Below are 11,809 nucleotides of genomic sequence, written 5' to 3'. Positions count from 1 at the left end.
CTTGACAGGCTGATGACCACTTGGTGTCGTGTTTTGATATCAGGGCGGAAAAAGAAGGACGGAGATGATGTCTATATCTGTGCAAAAGTCTTTATATCGAAGTCTTTGCCCAGTGAGCGATGATCTCCTACTTATACTTGTATACATCTACCCGCATTTTTTCTCACCCTTCGTGGCCACCCGCATAAGACGCGCATACGTATTAATGTGGTCCACTAAAACCAGGGCTTCAAAGTCAGATTCCGACACAGGCCATACTTCCCACCCGTCTTTCCGCATTCGTAACATCTCAACAGAGCAAAGCTGACCGTTCGAGTCGTATCCTCTCGATCGACCTCCACAAGCCCTTGTGCCCGAATCGCGAAGGCACCGAACGTGAGACAAACGGACGAACCTGGCCTGTAATTAGCTCGTCCAGCTACATGCGGTAGACACTCGACCGAACGGTCGAATCTGGCGTTCTTTCATCACCCTACAGGTAAATACTTCTTTCTTACTCAGCGAATTCAGGTACCGCCCCCCGTCAGCGGCCCAAATCTAAGTAAAGTCCTTACTTACCTATTCGAAACTTGTGATGGCCCTCTCTAGATCAAAAAAAAAAGGCAGGGGACGTAATAGCCTTTGTCGCTCCACGCTGCCGCTTCCAAGGAACTGTGACGATGATCTTCAGAGCACGCTGGCCTGACTTTAGGGGGGCCAATCATAGCCCTGCTTAGCCGCCACTCTTCGATGCGTCCCGATAACCCGTTTGGACAATGCTGACTGAGTGTCATTCAACGGTATCATTCCATCAAATCTAGCATGAGCCTGTAAGCTGAGATACCCCTGAATGCCGGCTACTCGCGGCCGCATCCTGTCATCAGCTTAGAAACAAGAAGTGAACCGGGATGACGCTGACGGTTGCAGGGGAATCGCAAAGCTGCGCTCGAGGTCGCAGAATCAAGATAAGCAAGTCTGCTGGTGCTGATGGTATAAACATATCACCGTCCTTTGCCTACGAACGAGCCTAGTGTCCGTCCCTCACTTGTCCGACCGTGGTTTGTGCAGCTGCGTCGACGTGCCATGATCCTGACCCTCTCGTGGCTGGCCAGTTGGACCAACCGATGAAAGAAAGGCATATCACCATGGAAAGCGCAGATGGATGGCATCAAGCCACAGTCAAGGAAACATGTTTCATTTGTATGCCTATCCACGCGCAAGCGAGCTCCTCGGAGCCCTGTTCGCTCTCAATCACAATCTGCCAGTACTAGATCTTTCCCAACACAAGAAACCCTTGTCCCCACACTCCAGATGCGCACGCGCTTCTTTTGTTTTGTGAGAACCGAGTCGCAAGCCTCCACCTATCTTGTTGTTTGTTTCGTTAAAAAGAGAGTTGATCGCTCAAAAAAGGGCCTGACAAGCACAAGGATCGAGACATCACCCGTCGCATATTAAGCTATTCTAAGTGGAGCGGAAAAGCAACGCCCAATGACCCAATACTTTAGAGGAAGAAAATGGCAGCAATCAGAGCGCTAAGACCGGTCATGGATGTGGTGGGACCAAATGTGATAGCGGCATTGCTACTACCGCTGCTGCCGGAGCTGCTTGTCGAAGTGGAAGAGGTACCGCCGCTGGTCGCAGTAGGGTTGGTCTCAGGGTTGGCCTTGTTGGTAAGACAGGTGTTGACACCCTTGATGACGCCGTTCGCATGAGCCTGGTCGAAGAGCTGGCAGATTGTTTGGTTGGTCGAGGTAGTTTGCACATTAGATCCGCCCCGAACGTCGCTGAGTTTGTTCATCGTGACACTGCAATCCAGATCAGCACCGAACAGTGAATGACATGAAACGATTCCCAAGTCCTTACCTGGAGAAAGTTCCTGCAAAGTCGAGAGCGCCGACGATCGTCTGCAGCTTGGGCAGACCATCAATCGCCTTGAGGTTGGTGTTATTTGCGACCAAGAAACCACCACCAATGGTTGTGAGGGAGGGGAAAGAGAAGCTCGCCAAGTTGGGGCTGTCAACGAAGGCCAAAGTGCCGCCCGTTTGAGTCAGGTTGGGCGCGGCAAAGGTCTGGAAGTTGTCAGAGTAGAAGCCCATGGACCCAGCAACGTTTGAGAGAGATGGCATGTCGATCTTGCTGACGTTTCGAAAAGTCAGGTTGGCAGCATCTTGGAGGTTGGGGAAGGAGATGGCTAGGTCACGACCGTTGGCGGAGAAGGAAAGCGAGTTGGTGACATTGGCCAGATCATTGACGTTGACATCGGTGAGGTAAGGGTTATTGTTGATGTTCATGCTTCCGACAGCTGTCAGTTCAATGCCATTTATGTTGTTCAATTGCGTGTTGGAAATGTAGACATTGTTCGCCCTCTGAATGCCCTGAGCCATATTAAGGCTCTGCAGTGCAGGGAGCCCAACCCAATTGATGTTGTTTACACCAGTCAGAGAGTCAAATTGCAAGGTGGAGAGTATGGTGAGGCCACTCAAACTCCATGTACCCTGAATCGTGTTGATCTGATCCGATGTGATAGCCGTGAGTTGAGTCGCATTGTTGCAAGTGAGGTCACCCGTTATTTGTTGGACCCCATTGATCGCAATTTGGCCCGATGCAGTGGAATCAATGATAATGTCGCCATCGTATGTTTCACAGTTGGCGATTTGTTCGGCATCGGCACTAGTGACAATGGTGATCGAGGGTCCATTGCAGATGTCGTTGCTGCTGCTGCCGCCGCCCCCACCCTGTGCTAAATCAGAGTTAGCTTCCAAAATTTGCCCAAAAACACGCAGCTCCGCTTGTGAGAACCAGCTCTTGCCCAAGTCTGGCACAATGCCTTGAATCCAACTTTTGTAGACAGTGAGGACGTACCCAAGACAGAGCTCGCTAGGGCGAGGGTAGGGAGGATGATTTTGGAGAAAGTCATGGTGTCCTAAGAACAGCGAAGAGCTGCAACCTGGATCAGTACTCGTACTTATACACTGTGCGATGTGACAAACGAAGGTTGGTTTGAGGTTGGCTGAGTTGACAAGGTGACGGTGACGCGGTCGACAGACAGCAAAGCAGACACGGAGCGGGGAGGCGCGGTGGCAGCACTCACCTGCAATGCAATATTAAAAGAGGATAGAAGGCGTGAAACTGGCCCTGAGCGAGTTGTAAGAAACTTTTGGGGAGTACAAGAATTAATCTGGTGAGTCTGCAGTGTGAACACAGCGAGGATGGGATAAAATCAGCTTCAGCGAAGGAGAAGCTGGTTCGTTGATTGTTGTTGCTTTGGGGGGGGGGACTGTTAACACAACACAGCCGGCGGTAGGGACGACTCTCTGGGGCCCAAGAGTCAACGCGTGGCTGGCTTCCTGAAGAGAAGATAGAATGGAAGTGTAGAAAGGAAAAAATGCAGCAACGATAGACTGTTGTGCGTGCAAGCGGGTGCGTGAAGAGAGAAGGGGGATGGCAGGAAAAATGGACGCAGCGAGGAATTGGCAATTGAAGGGATGGGATTGAGCTGGGCAGGGCGGGCCACTGATTGGCTGCTAGACAGCAGAGCACCTCCGAATAGGCCCTGCTTTGACATCCGGTCTGGTTGAGCTAGTGGCCGCGGTGGCCCTGGGTGGCCCTTATAGCCCTTGTTGTTTGACCATCTGGCGGGCTCTTACCCGCAGTTCAGGGCAAGTCCAGGGGCCCCCCTGGTAACAGACCAGACCAGGGGAGCCGCAGCTGCGGTGTGGCTGTCAATGGCCGGAAGTTGGGGGGCAGCTACAGCACTTGCCGTCTCAGGTGGAGCCTACGGAGTCGGGGTTGCATCATTAGCGTAGCCAAGCAAGTCAGAGTGCAAAAAGGAGAGGGCTGCCCGAAGTACAGGGGTACCTATGCGTACTGTCACAACAAACACCCACAGACTCCCTTAGTATTTTACAGTAGGTACCTACCTACCAACTTTGGTACTCGGTACACACAATTGAGTTGGTGCCGGCGCTCTCATCCACCCTTCAACCGACCCCCATTTCCAGCTTCAGCCACTTCTTCCTCCACCAGCCCGCACATGCTGCATGCTGCATGCCGCAAAACCCCCCCATTCCCATTCCTGCCGAGCTGGCTAGAGCCGATCGCCTTCTGGCCAGTGGCCACAGACTTCTCCAGAGTCCATATGTCCCCTCTCATCTGAGACATTCGACGCTCGAAGATGGAGCAGATGCCATGGACTCCGTACTAGCCACGTTCGAGCACAGAAAGCCAAAGATTTTAATGGATAACCTGATGCTCTACGACTGATAACGCTACTTTTGCAGTATCCTTGTCAGAGTGGATAAGCCGCCATTTCGCTTGATCGCTGCCCTTCTTCTTTTCTTAGGTAAGTACTTAAGTACTTACTCGTACTTATGGGCACAGCTGCGAACTATCGATCCACATGTGAAAATAATGGAGCAATTCTACCCATTAAAGGTGGCGTGCGAGGCTTGGTGGCATCCAGATAATGGTCATAACGACTCCAGGCGTGCTGATTGTGCGCACAGGGTACCTTCTACGTTGTACCCGTACCTCATGATGCAGAAAATTCCAAGGTCAAGCTGTCAAAGGCCGGGCAGGCGGAACCATTTGCAATCCCTGCTCAAGCTTGAACCTCAAGTCTCGTCTCGCAAAACAGCTTGCCTGATCATCATGGGCCAATGTGGACTCATGACCAGCATCAATTTTATCCCTCCAGCGACCTCCGACCAGGCAACTTGCTGATCTGTCTGCGCAGTCATCAAGGTTTATGATAACCTCCGCAGCCATGGCCGCATCCATCACCACCGGATCTTCATAGCACACAACCGACAGACTCTACCGCATCAGGTAAAGGCCCTCCACACTTGTTCCACCATCGGTTTTAGTTTGTTATTTGGTGACAGGACGATACGACGCCTCCTTGCCACGATCCTGGAACAGGTTCCCGCCGCAGAGATAGAGCTTTTCCATCTTCGGGCATCCACTTTCGATATGCAGGCTTCAAATTTCCATCAGATCCGATCAATAACCTCATCTGGTGGATCACTTGGAATTGATCAGGTATTGTCTGGTATTAGGTAGAGAGATAGCGAGACGAGGAAGATCTCCAGCTGAGAGATTACTTACCTATTATTGAGATCATGGCCTGGAACAAGCTGTCGCAGGAACCAGTTTGGTGGTGGACAAGAAACTTGAAGCTCCGTGTGTAGCCGCGTCATCCGCTAGCCTTCTACAAAACCGAATCCTCGGATCGAGAACGGCGGCACAACGGGAACTTGCGTTTTCTGATACATATCGCACGACATGACATGTTCTCTGTTGTATATTCCTGGACACTTTCTGTCTGAGCAGAATGTATCTTCCAGTCGATAACACAGGAAAGCCATATGGGTTAGGAATGCCTAAACAACACACCGCGGGTGATGAGAACAGCCTTGGTATGTACTTGTAGTCCTGGATGATTGGTATCATGCTGGCGGCTATTGTTCCGGAACGAAGGACTGGCTTATGTCAGCCACATGCCCTCAAGCCACAGATGCTTGGCACTGACATTAGGCACCGAAAACGCGTGAGCCAATGATATTCGAGGTTCTACATGGGCTGAAGGAGAGAATATAACATCACTTCATCCCACGTCAACGGCATATCAACTCCCCGTTCTTCTTCAGTCTCAGACTGCTGTTCTTTGGAGAACGGACAGGCCAACTTCCGGTCTCTCCACCTCCCGGCATTTACGGAGTATATGCTCGGCTTTGACCAGTTCGTAATCCAGGAGAAAGATTATAAATGTACAAACCACCAATCATTGAATGCTAGCGCGTTTATCTGTCATGTCTGTTCGTCGATCTAGCAGGATCGCATCAATTGCCACTCTTTCAGCACCGGATAGACCAGAGAATGTGGCCAAAGGGCCAAAGAGACGGACATCTGGCTCGCAAGGGCAAGGGACGAAAGCCAAAAGGCAAAAGGCCCATGGCGCCGGTGAGCAAACAGCAGTTGACAAGGAAGAGATCCCTATTGTCAATGGGGTGCCCCAGGCGGAGTCGGAATTCAAAGTGCCTGTGACGCCAATAAAAAAGGCGAATGCACGAAGGGCTACTGTTGCACAGCCCAAGCACCCACCATTGACTCCGACGCCGAGTCTCATCAACGTTATTCGAGCTCCTTACAGCTCTGGGGACATTGACGATGCAACTCCTCCTCCTAACCGCCCCGTTGAACCGCATATCACCAATGCTCCATTAGTCACACCTGGAGGGACACCGCATGTCGCGTACGAAGACACTCTTCCCGAGTCGACCCCATCAAAAACAGGCCTCCCTCGGCCGATCGCGACCACAAACACTCTCCTAGACCAAGCTTGTGCCCATCTCATCAGGGTCGAGCCACGCTTGAAGCCACTGATCGAAAAACATCCATGCCATATATTCTCGGCCAAGGGTCTCGCCGAGACGATTGACCCCTTTCGCTCATTGTCAAGCGGGATTATGGGCCAGCAGGTCTCGGGTGCCGCTGCCAAATCCATCAAGAATAAGTTTATTGCTTTGTTCAACGAAGAAGGGCCTGAAGAAGTACAGTTCCCGACACCAGCCCAAGTGGCGGTTGCGGAAATTGCTAGACTACGGCTTGCCGGCTTGTCTCAACGGAAAGCGGAGTATATCCAAGGCCTAGCTCAAAAATTCGCCTCTGGAGAACTCACAAATGAGATGCTTATGAGAGCATCAGACGAAGAGGTTATGGAGAAACTCATTGCGGTCCGCGGACTGGGGAGGTGGAGTGTGGAGATGTTTGCCTGTTTCGCGCTCAAGCGGCTTGATATCATTTCCACCGGTGACCTAGGCGTTCAGAGGGGGATGGCTGCTTTTTTTGGCAAAGACGTGAAGAAATTAAAAGCAAAGGGCGGTGGCAAGTGGAAATACATGTCTGAGCAGGATATGCTTGAGAAGAGTGCGCCGTTTGCGCCGTATCGGAGTCTGTTTATGTGGTATATGTGGCGAGTGGAAGATGTGGATGTTGAGGTCATGCAGGCGTAGAGTGCAAAGTTAGCTTAGGTTGCTTATGGATTCCATTCAAGCTCCCTCTCTTTGTATGCTATGTACAATAATTCAGCATTCACATTCCTTTTGGGACTCCGGCCAGCCGCCCTTGTTGGTCCATCGACCTGCCAGTTCACGATTGCTTCCTTGGTTCAACAATCATAGACTCCAGGTCAGCACGCTCCTTCTCCTCTCTTTCAATTTCCTCGATAATGGGACTCAGATATGGAATGTCCTATGAACGATGCATGAGTAAGTAGAATCCTCAATGAATTTTCAGCGTGCTGGAGAAATCCTTACGTCTTCGGGCTTGGTGTGTTCCGCAGGAGGCAGTAAATGATGTGACAGGGAGCACTGTGATATCAACCCGTTAGCTGTCCCATGTCCCCCTCTTCCTCATCACATGGCATACCTGAAAAGCTCTTCTGAGACGGAAAACTCGGTCATAGGCTTCTTTCGGGGGAAGTCGCTTGAGTGCGAGCTGGACGATGTCGTTTTCTTCGGGAATCAGGTCGTCATGGCGCAGACCTGCCAACAGCGTTAACATGGGGACTGGAAAATATGGAAGAAGAAGCTATTCTCCAAGGGTGATGTACTGACCTAGGGATCTGTAGCCGGCAGTGTTGGCGTACCAGTTGGCGAAGGGCATCATCCACCGCTTGAGCCATGGCCGCTTCAAGATGTACGGTGCTAATGAGGGACCAGACATGTTTCCCTATTGAGACTTTTCCTGGTGATGTTGGAAGCAAGCTGCAATGAGATTCCTGCGCAGAAGTTGAGGTGGTTCGCGCGGCGACGCCCTGGAGCTCTCTCGACCCACCAATTAGGTCTTGGCGACACTCGCTGCTTTTAAACGCCGTCCACATCTCGAGACTCTCTTTCTCACCTTCAACTTACACACGACACCCTCCTCTTTTCTGCTCGATAATGACTTCGCCTGCCGCGTAAACCTAGAACACGTCCCTGGTAGACGAATATATCCTCTACTTTTTGTTCTTGAAGTGGTGTTCCTGTTCCTATGCTTTCAGCTTTCTCTCCAACCCTTTCGAATATCCTATCTCCTCTGCCTACTAATAGGCCCGTCTGTCAATACGAAATCCCAACCATGCGAAAGAACCCTGGTTGCCGGTCAGCCATATCTCTCTCAGTGTCCAATATTCGCCCGAGAGAGCACATATCTAAGGTTGAGGGCCCTGCTCGGAATTGGACGGTCCGTGCTCATATAAAAGAGCGCCGATGCAGACCAGTGAGCTTGTTCAGCACTCGGCCACGCCGACACGTTGCGACAGCAGTAAATAGGAACCTTCCCTACCACATCTGTCAGATTTCGGTGCTCGTGCATCAGCGGATGGACATACCGCGATCTGGATGTACTTGTGATCCGCCTTGAGGGCTGTCCAGGCTCGGAGCAGCTGCGAGAGAGTCTCATTGTCGTCCGCCGCTAGAATCTTCTTGACAAGCTCGATTGTATTGCTCTGCAAAGACTCATGGTAGTACAATGTGATCAACCGCTCTACGATATGCGGCCACAAGTCACATTGAGCTGAGGTAGGTTCCAAGCGTTCCCCTCCATCTACTGCTCGAATCATCCAGAGTGCCAACCATCAAGCATCTCTTAGTTTACAAAGACTAGAAAGACCTAGCTTATTGCTTAGGACCCGAGAGGACCTTTCTCACACCCACACAGAACACTGCACAGACATGTTTTACTAAAGGCAACAAATTGTGTTCGAAACAGATTCAAAGATTTAGAAAGCTCTTGCGTACTCCACGCCTCATGGCGGGTGGAGCGTCAAAGCAAGACGTTGGAGGCTCACAAGGAGCAACCCATTTCAAAATTGTCAATATTGACGACGAAGGTAAGCCAGAGACCAGAGTTTATGCGGCCAACAGTATCGGTGAACAGGCCAGTTTCAGAACCAATACCGCAGGAACTAGTTCGGTCCAACATCCTACAAGCACTGATGCGACTGAGGTCGAGGCACATCCACCCCATCAGGACAACATCGTGATCACGTCAACACACAGATGCAGCTGTTGGCTTTGAGGAAGACGGAACCTGCAACTGTGGTCAGCGCCGACCATCTAAAGACGAGTGTTGCTTCCGCTGGTCCTGCAACGGGGCTATCTTCTGCGGGAAATGCTGGGACATATGTTCGCCACAGAGAGAGCGCCAAACGCTCTATGGGTTTCCCCCAAGTTGGCCTGCCGCATGAGAAGAGTGACCCACGTGTTGCCCGAAGGATTCTCGAGACACTGCGGTCAGAGGGCAATAAGGAGCAGCAAGTATTGTTGGAAGACCAAGACGAGGATTCTTCTCGTTTGGGACTGACAAAGATTGTGACACTGGGGAAACTGTATTCCGTGATTTTGAGCGATCCTCGCGGCTTCTAGAAGAGCTCTCCAGTAGGCGGTGTCTTCCACGCTTTCCTGGGTTTGTCTCCTTTACTGGTCAAACAGGGGCCGGCAAATCAAGTCTGATTCGCCTGCTTATCGAAGCACTCGCATCTTCTGGATCTGCACTTGAGCTCTCCGTACTAGGCTTCCCTTTACATACCCACATACCAACCAGTGGCGAAGTCCATCTCTGTCCAGATCTACATACTTTAGGGGTTAACCGGCCTATTTTCTATGCCGGTGGCGAGGGCATTGATGGCGGAGACGGCAGCCGATGGGTCCGCCAAAGTCTAGGTCGAACACATCGAATCCCCGTAGGCACTCTTTCACAAGGTATATTCGAAAGCAACACCATACATCAGAAAGAGAAATCATGTGGGCCACTACCTAGAATGAGCTGACGGTAAAGCCGAAGCAAAATCAGCAAGAAAGTGAACTTGGAACTTCTTCCTGGTAGAGATTTCAATCACTTTAGCCCGTCACAACCCAGGTTTCATTTCCCGTTCCCCAAAAAGAGTCATGACCTGTTTCCCAGCACGTTTGGCATATTACATCCACCGCGAGAGCCCCCAGTGCTTCCAGAGAACCATATTGTTCAGAGAGAGAGAGAGAGAGAGAGAGAGACTGTGTCGTAAATCTGTGTTCCGCCCCAGGCGAATCGTTGGCCCAATCACCAATATTTCCAGACAGATGCTGTCCTCAGGCAGAATGTGGGTCTGTGTATTAACATACGCACTGGTCTCCCAGTGGATCACAAACGCAACCCCGGCCTTGCTGGGCACAAGCGTCAGGATCGCAGGCCTCGACTGGGATTTCACCCGGGCAAACCGCAGTCTCGCTGAGTTCGATAATCTGATAGGCTGTGGAGTCGCGTCCTTTTTGGCAGGAGAGTTTTGAGAAATCGTAACGGCCCTTATAGGTGTCACAGTTAACACCGGTGTACAGACAGATGGCCCAGTGTTTCCCCATATCAATAGTGAGGCGATCTACTTCAGCGGCGTCTGAGGTGAAATTTGTGCAGGGCAGTGGTCCAGTATCATTTCGATCTGCGATTTCGTTGTTGCAACCGTCGTCGCTGTAGGCGGTCCATTCCCAAGCTGGTACGAGCGCCAGCAAGTCCAACGAAGGATAGTAATGATCCAAGTCAGTGCTGCCGGAGCTTAGGATCAGTGGTCGACACAAGAATGCAAAGAGGAGCAACGCAAGAGTTATCAAAGCGGCCCAGCAGGCTAGTCCATATTTTGCAACCACCTGGCCGGAACCCCTGATGAGTCCCACTCTATGACCGACGCTCAGGCCTCGCGACTCCAGGTCCTTTTCTGATGGTACATGTTGAAAAGGTGGCTCGTGTAAAAGATACCCCTTGTCGCCGACGAATGTCTCCATGATAGACAGAACTAGGTTGAGGACGAAGCTAATAGATAGAAGGAGAAGTATAGGTATCCTTGAAAGAGATGAGTCTTGGGAGAAGAGGGCTGACCCAACATGCGGGAACAGGAGTTGCTTATATATCTGAAATGCCTCTCACCAGAATCGTCGACCGAAGCAGCTGCCCGCACAGCAGATGAAGAGGCTGCCACGCAACTGGAAACAGATAACCGTCACTTCGAGAATCAGTTCCGCTGCAGCACCGGTCGATCGGTGCAACTCAAAGGCCGTGTGGAAGAGCGCCGAGCTGAAAAAGTTGTGCAACTTCTTTTCTCTCAATCTGTCGACATACGGGCAAAGGCAGACAAAGCAGGTTGTTGGCCACCGCGATGAACTCATAGGTGTGCTTGCTTGCATTGGTAGCTGCAGGTTGCAACTGCGAGCAGCGAGTTTCGTGTTCTTGTTGACAAACCCGATTTGTGGGTTCTGATGTGACATTTTTGGTGGAGAGCTGAGAGCTGAACCGCACGGCAAATGGACGGTACATCATTCCACAAAGACGCATTGGGTACTTCTCTGAAAGGGAAAGGCTGCGGGAAGTGGAAATGTCGAGGGCCATGTTGTTCACCATTGTATTGTATCTCAAGATGGCATTTGAAGAAGAACTTGGCGGCATCGGCTGACTGTGGCATCAACTCTAAATGAGCAGGCAAAATGGTGATGTTGTAAAAGGATATTGCCTTTGCAGGGCCGATCATCTCCAGCCGGCACATGCTTTACGTTAACGCTGAGTATGCTTGAAGCAATGAAGCATACCCTTGCGACTGTGTTTCAGCATCAGAATGACTGTTCTAGCTGAATTTAGCCAGCCAGCCAGCCAGCTAGCCAGCCACAGTTTATTGTGCCAACACCCTTCAAATGCAAGTGACTGTACATCAAAATGGTTTCAGCCGCTTTCAGCCAGCCAGCCACAATTTTGTTGTCGACACCCCTTTAGGACACGACAACTATACATCAGGATAGATCGAGCAGAGTTCAGCCAGCCCCAG

General features: G+C 51.1%; 5 protein-coding genes across 5 annotated transcripts; 2 read left to right on the top strand and 3 right to left on the bottom strand.

Annotated features, from left to right (window-relative positions):
- Positions 1-1,480: 1,480 nt before the first annotated feature.
- Positions 1,481-2,896, bottom strand: Z519_08311 (uncharacterized protein; the record flags this gene model as incomplete). The annotated part of the gene is made up of 3 exons (XM_016766039.1): positions 1,481-1,784; positions 1,843-2,719; positions 2,842-2,896. 3 exons carry the CDS (start codon positions 2,894-2,896, stop codon positions 1,481-1,483), a joined length of 1,236 nt encoding a protein of 411 aa, XP_016618084.1.
- Positions 2,897-5,789: 2,893 nt separating this feature from the next.
- On the top strand, positions 5,790-6,992 carry Z519_08310 (uncharacterized protein; the record flags this gene model as incomplete). The annotated part of the gene is made up of 1 exon (XM_016766038.1): positions 5,790-6,992. The coding sequence occupies one exon, from the start codon at positions 5,790-5,792 to the stop codon at positions 6,990-6,992; it is 1,203 nt and encodes a 400-aa protein (XP_016618083.1).
- Positions 6,993-7,128: 136 nt separating this feature from the next.
- Positions 7,129-7,704, bottom strand: Z519_08309 (uncharacterized protein; the record flags this gene model as incomplete). Its single annotated transcript, XM_016766037.1, has 4 exons — positions 7,129-7,230; positions 7,296-7,349; positions 7,408-7,523; positions 7,596-7,704. 4 exons carry the CDS (start codon positions 7,702-7,704, stop codon positions 7,129-7,131), a joined length of 381 nt encoding a protein of 126 aa, XP_016618082.1.
- A 1,068-nt stretch (positions 7,705-8,772) lies between these two features.
- On the top strand, positions 8,773-9,389 carry Z519_08308 (uncharacterized protein; the record flags this gene model as incomplete). Its single annotated transcript, XM_016766036.1, has 2 exons — positions 8,773-8,854; positions 8,971-9,389. 2 exons carry the CDS (start codon positions 8,773-8,775, stop codon positions 9,387-9,389), a joined length of 501 nt encoding a protein of 166 aa, XP_016618081.1.
- A 726-nt stretch (positions 9,390-10,115) lies between these two features.
- Positions 10,116-10,778, bottom strand: Z519_08307 (uncharacterized protein; the record flags this gene model as incomplete). Its single annotated transcript, XM_016766035.1, has 1 exon — positions 10,116-10,778. One exon carries the CDS (start codon positions 10,776-10,778, stop codon positions 10,116-10,118), a length of 663 nt encoding a protein of 220 aa, XP_016618080.1.
- Positions 10,779-11,809: the final 1,031 nt, after the last annotated feature.

This window comes from Cladophialophora bantiana (genome assembly GCF_000835475.1).
Source record: "Cladophialophora bantiana CBS 173.52 unplaced genomic scaffold supercont1.12, whole genome shotgun sequence".
Lineage (NCBI taxonomy): Eukaryota > Fungi > Ascomycota > Eurotiomycetes > Chaetothyriales > Herpotrichiellaceae > Cladophialophora > Cladophialophora bantiana.
The sequence above is the reverse complement of the archived record's forward strand: the minus strand, read 5'-3'. Positions and strand labels throughout refer to the sequence as shown.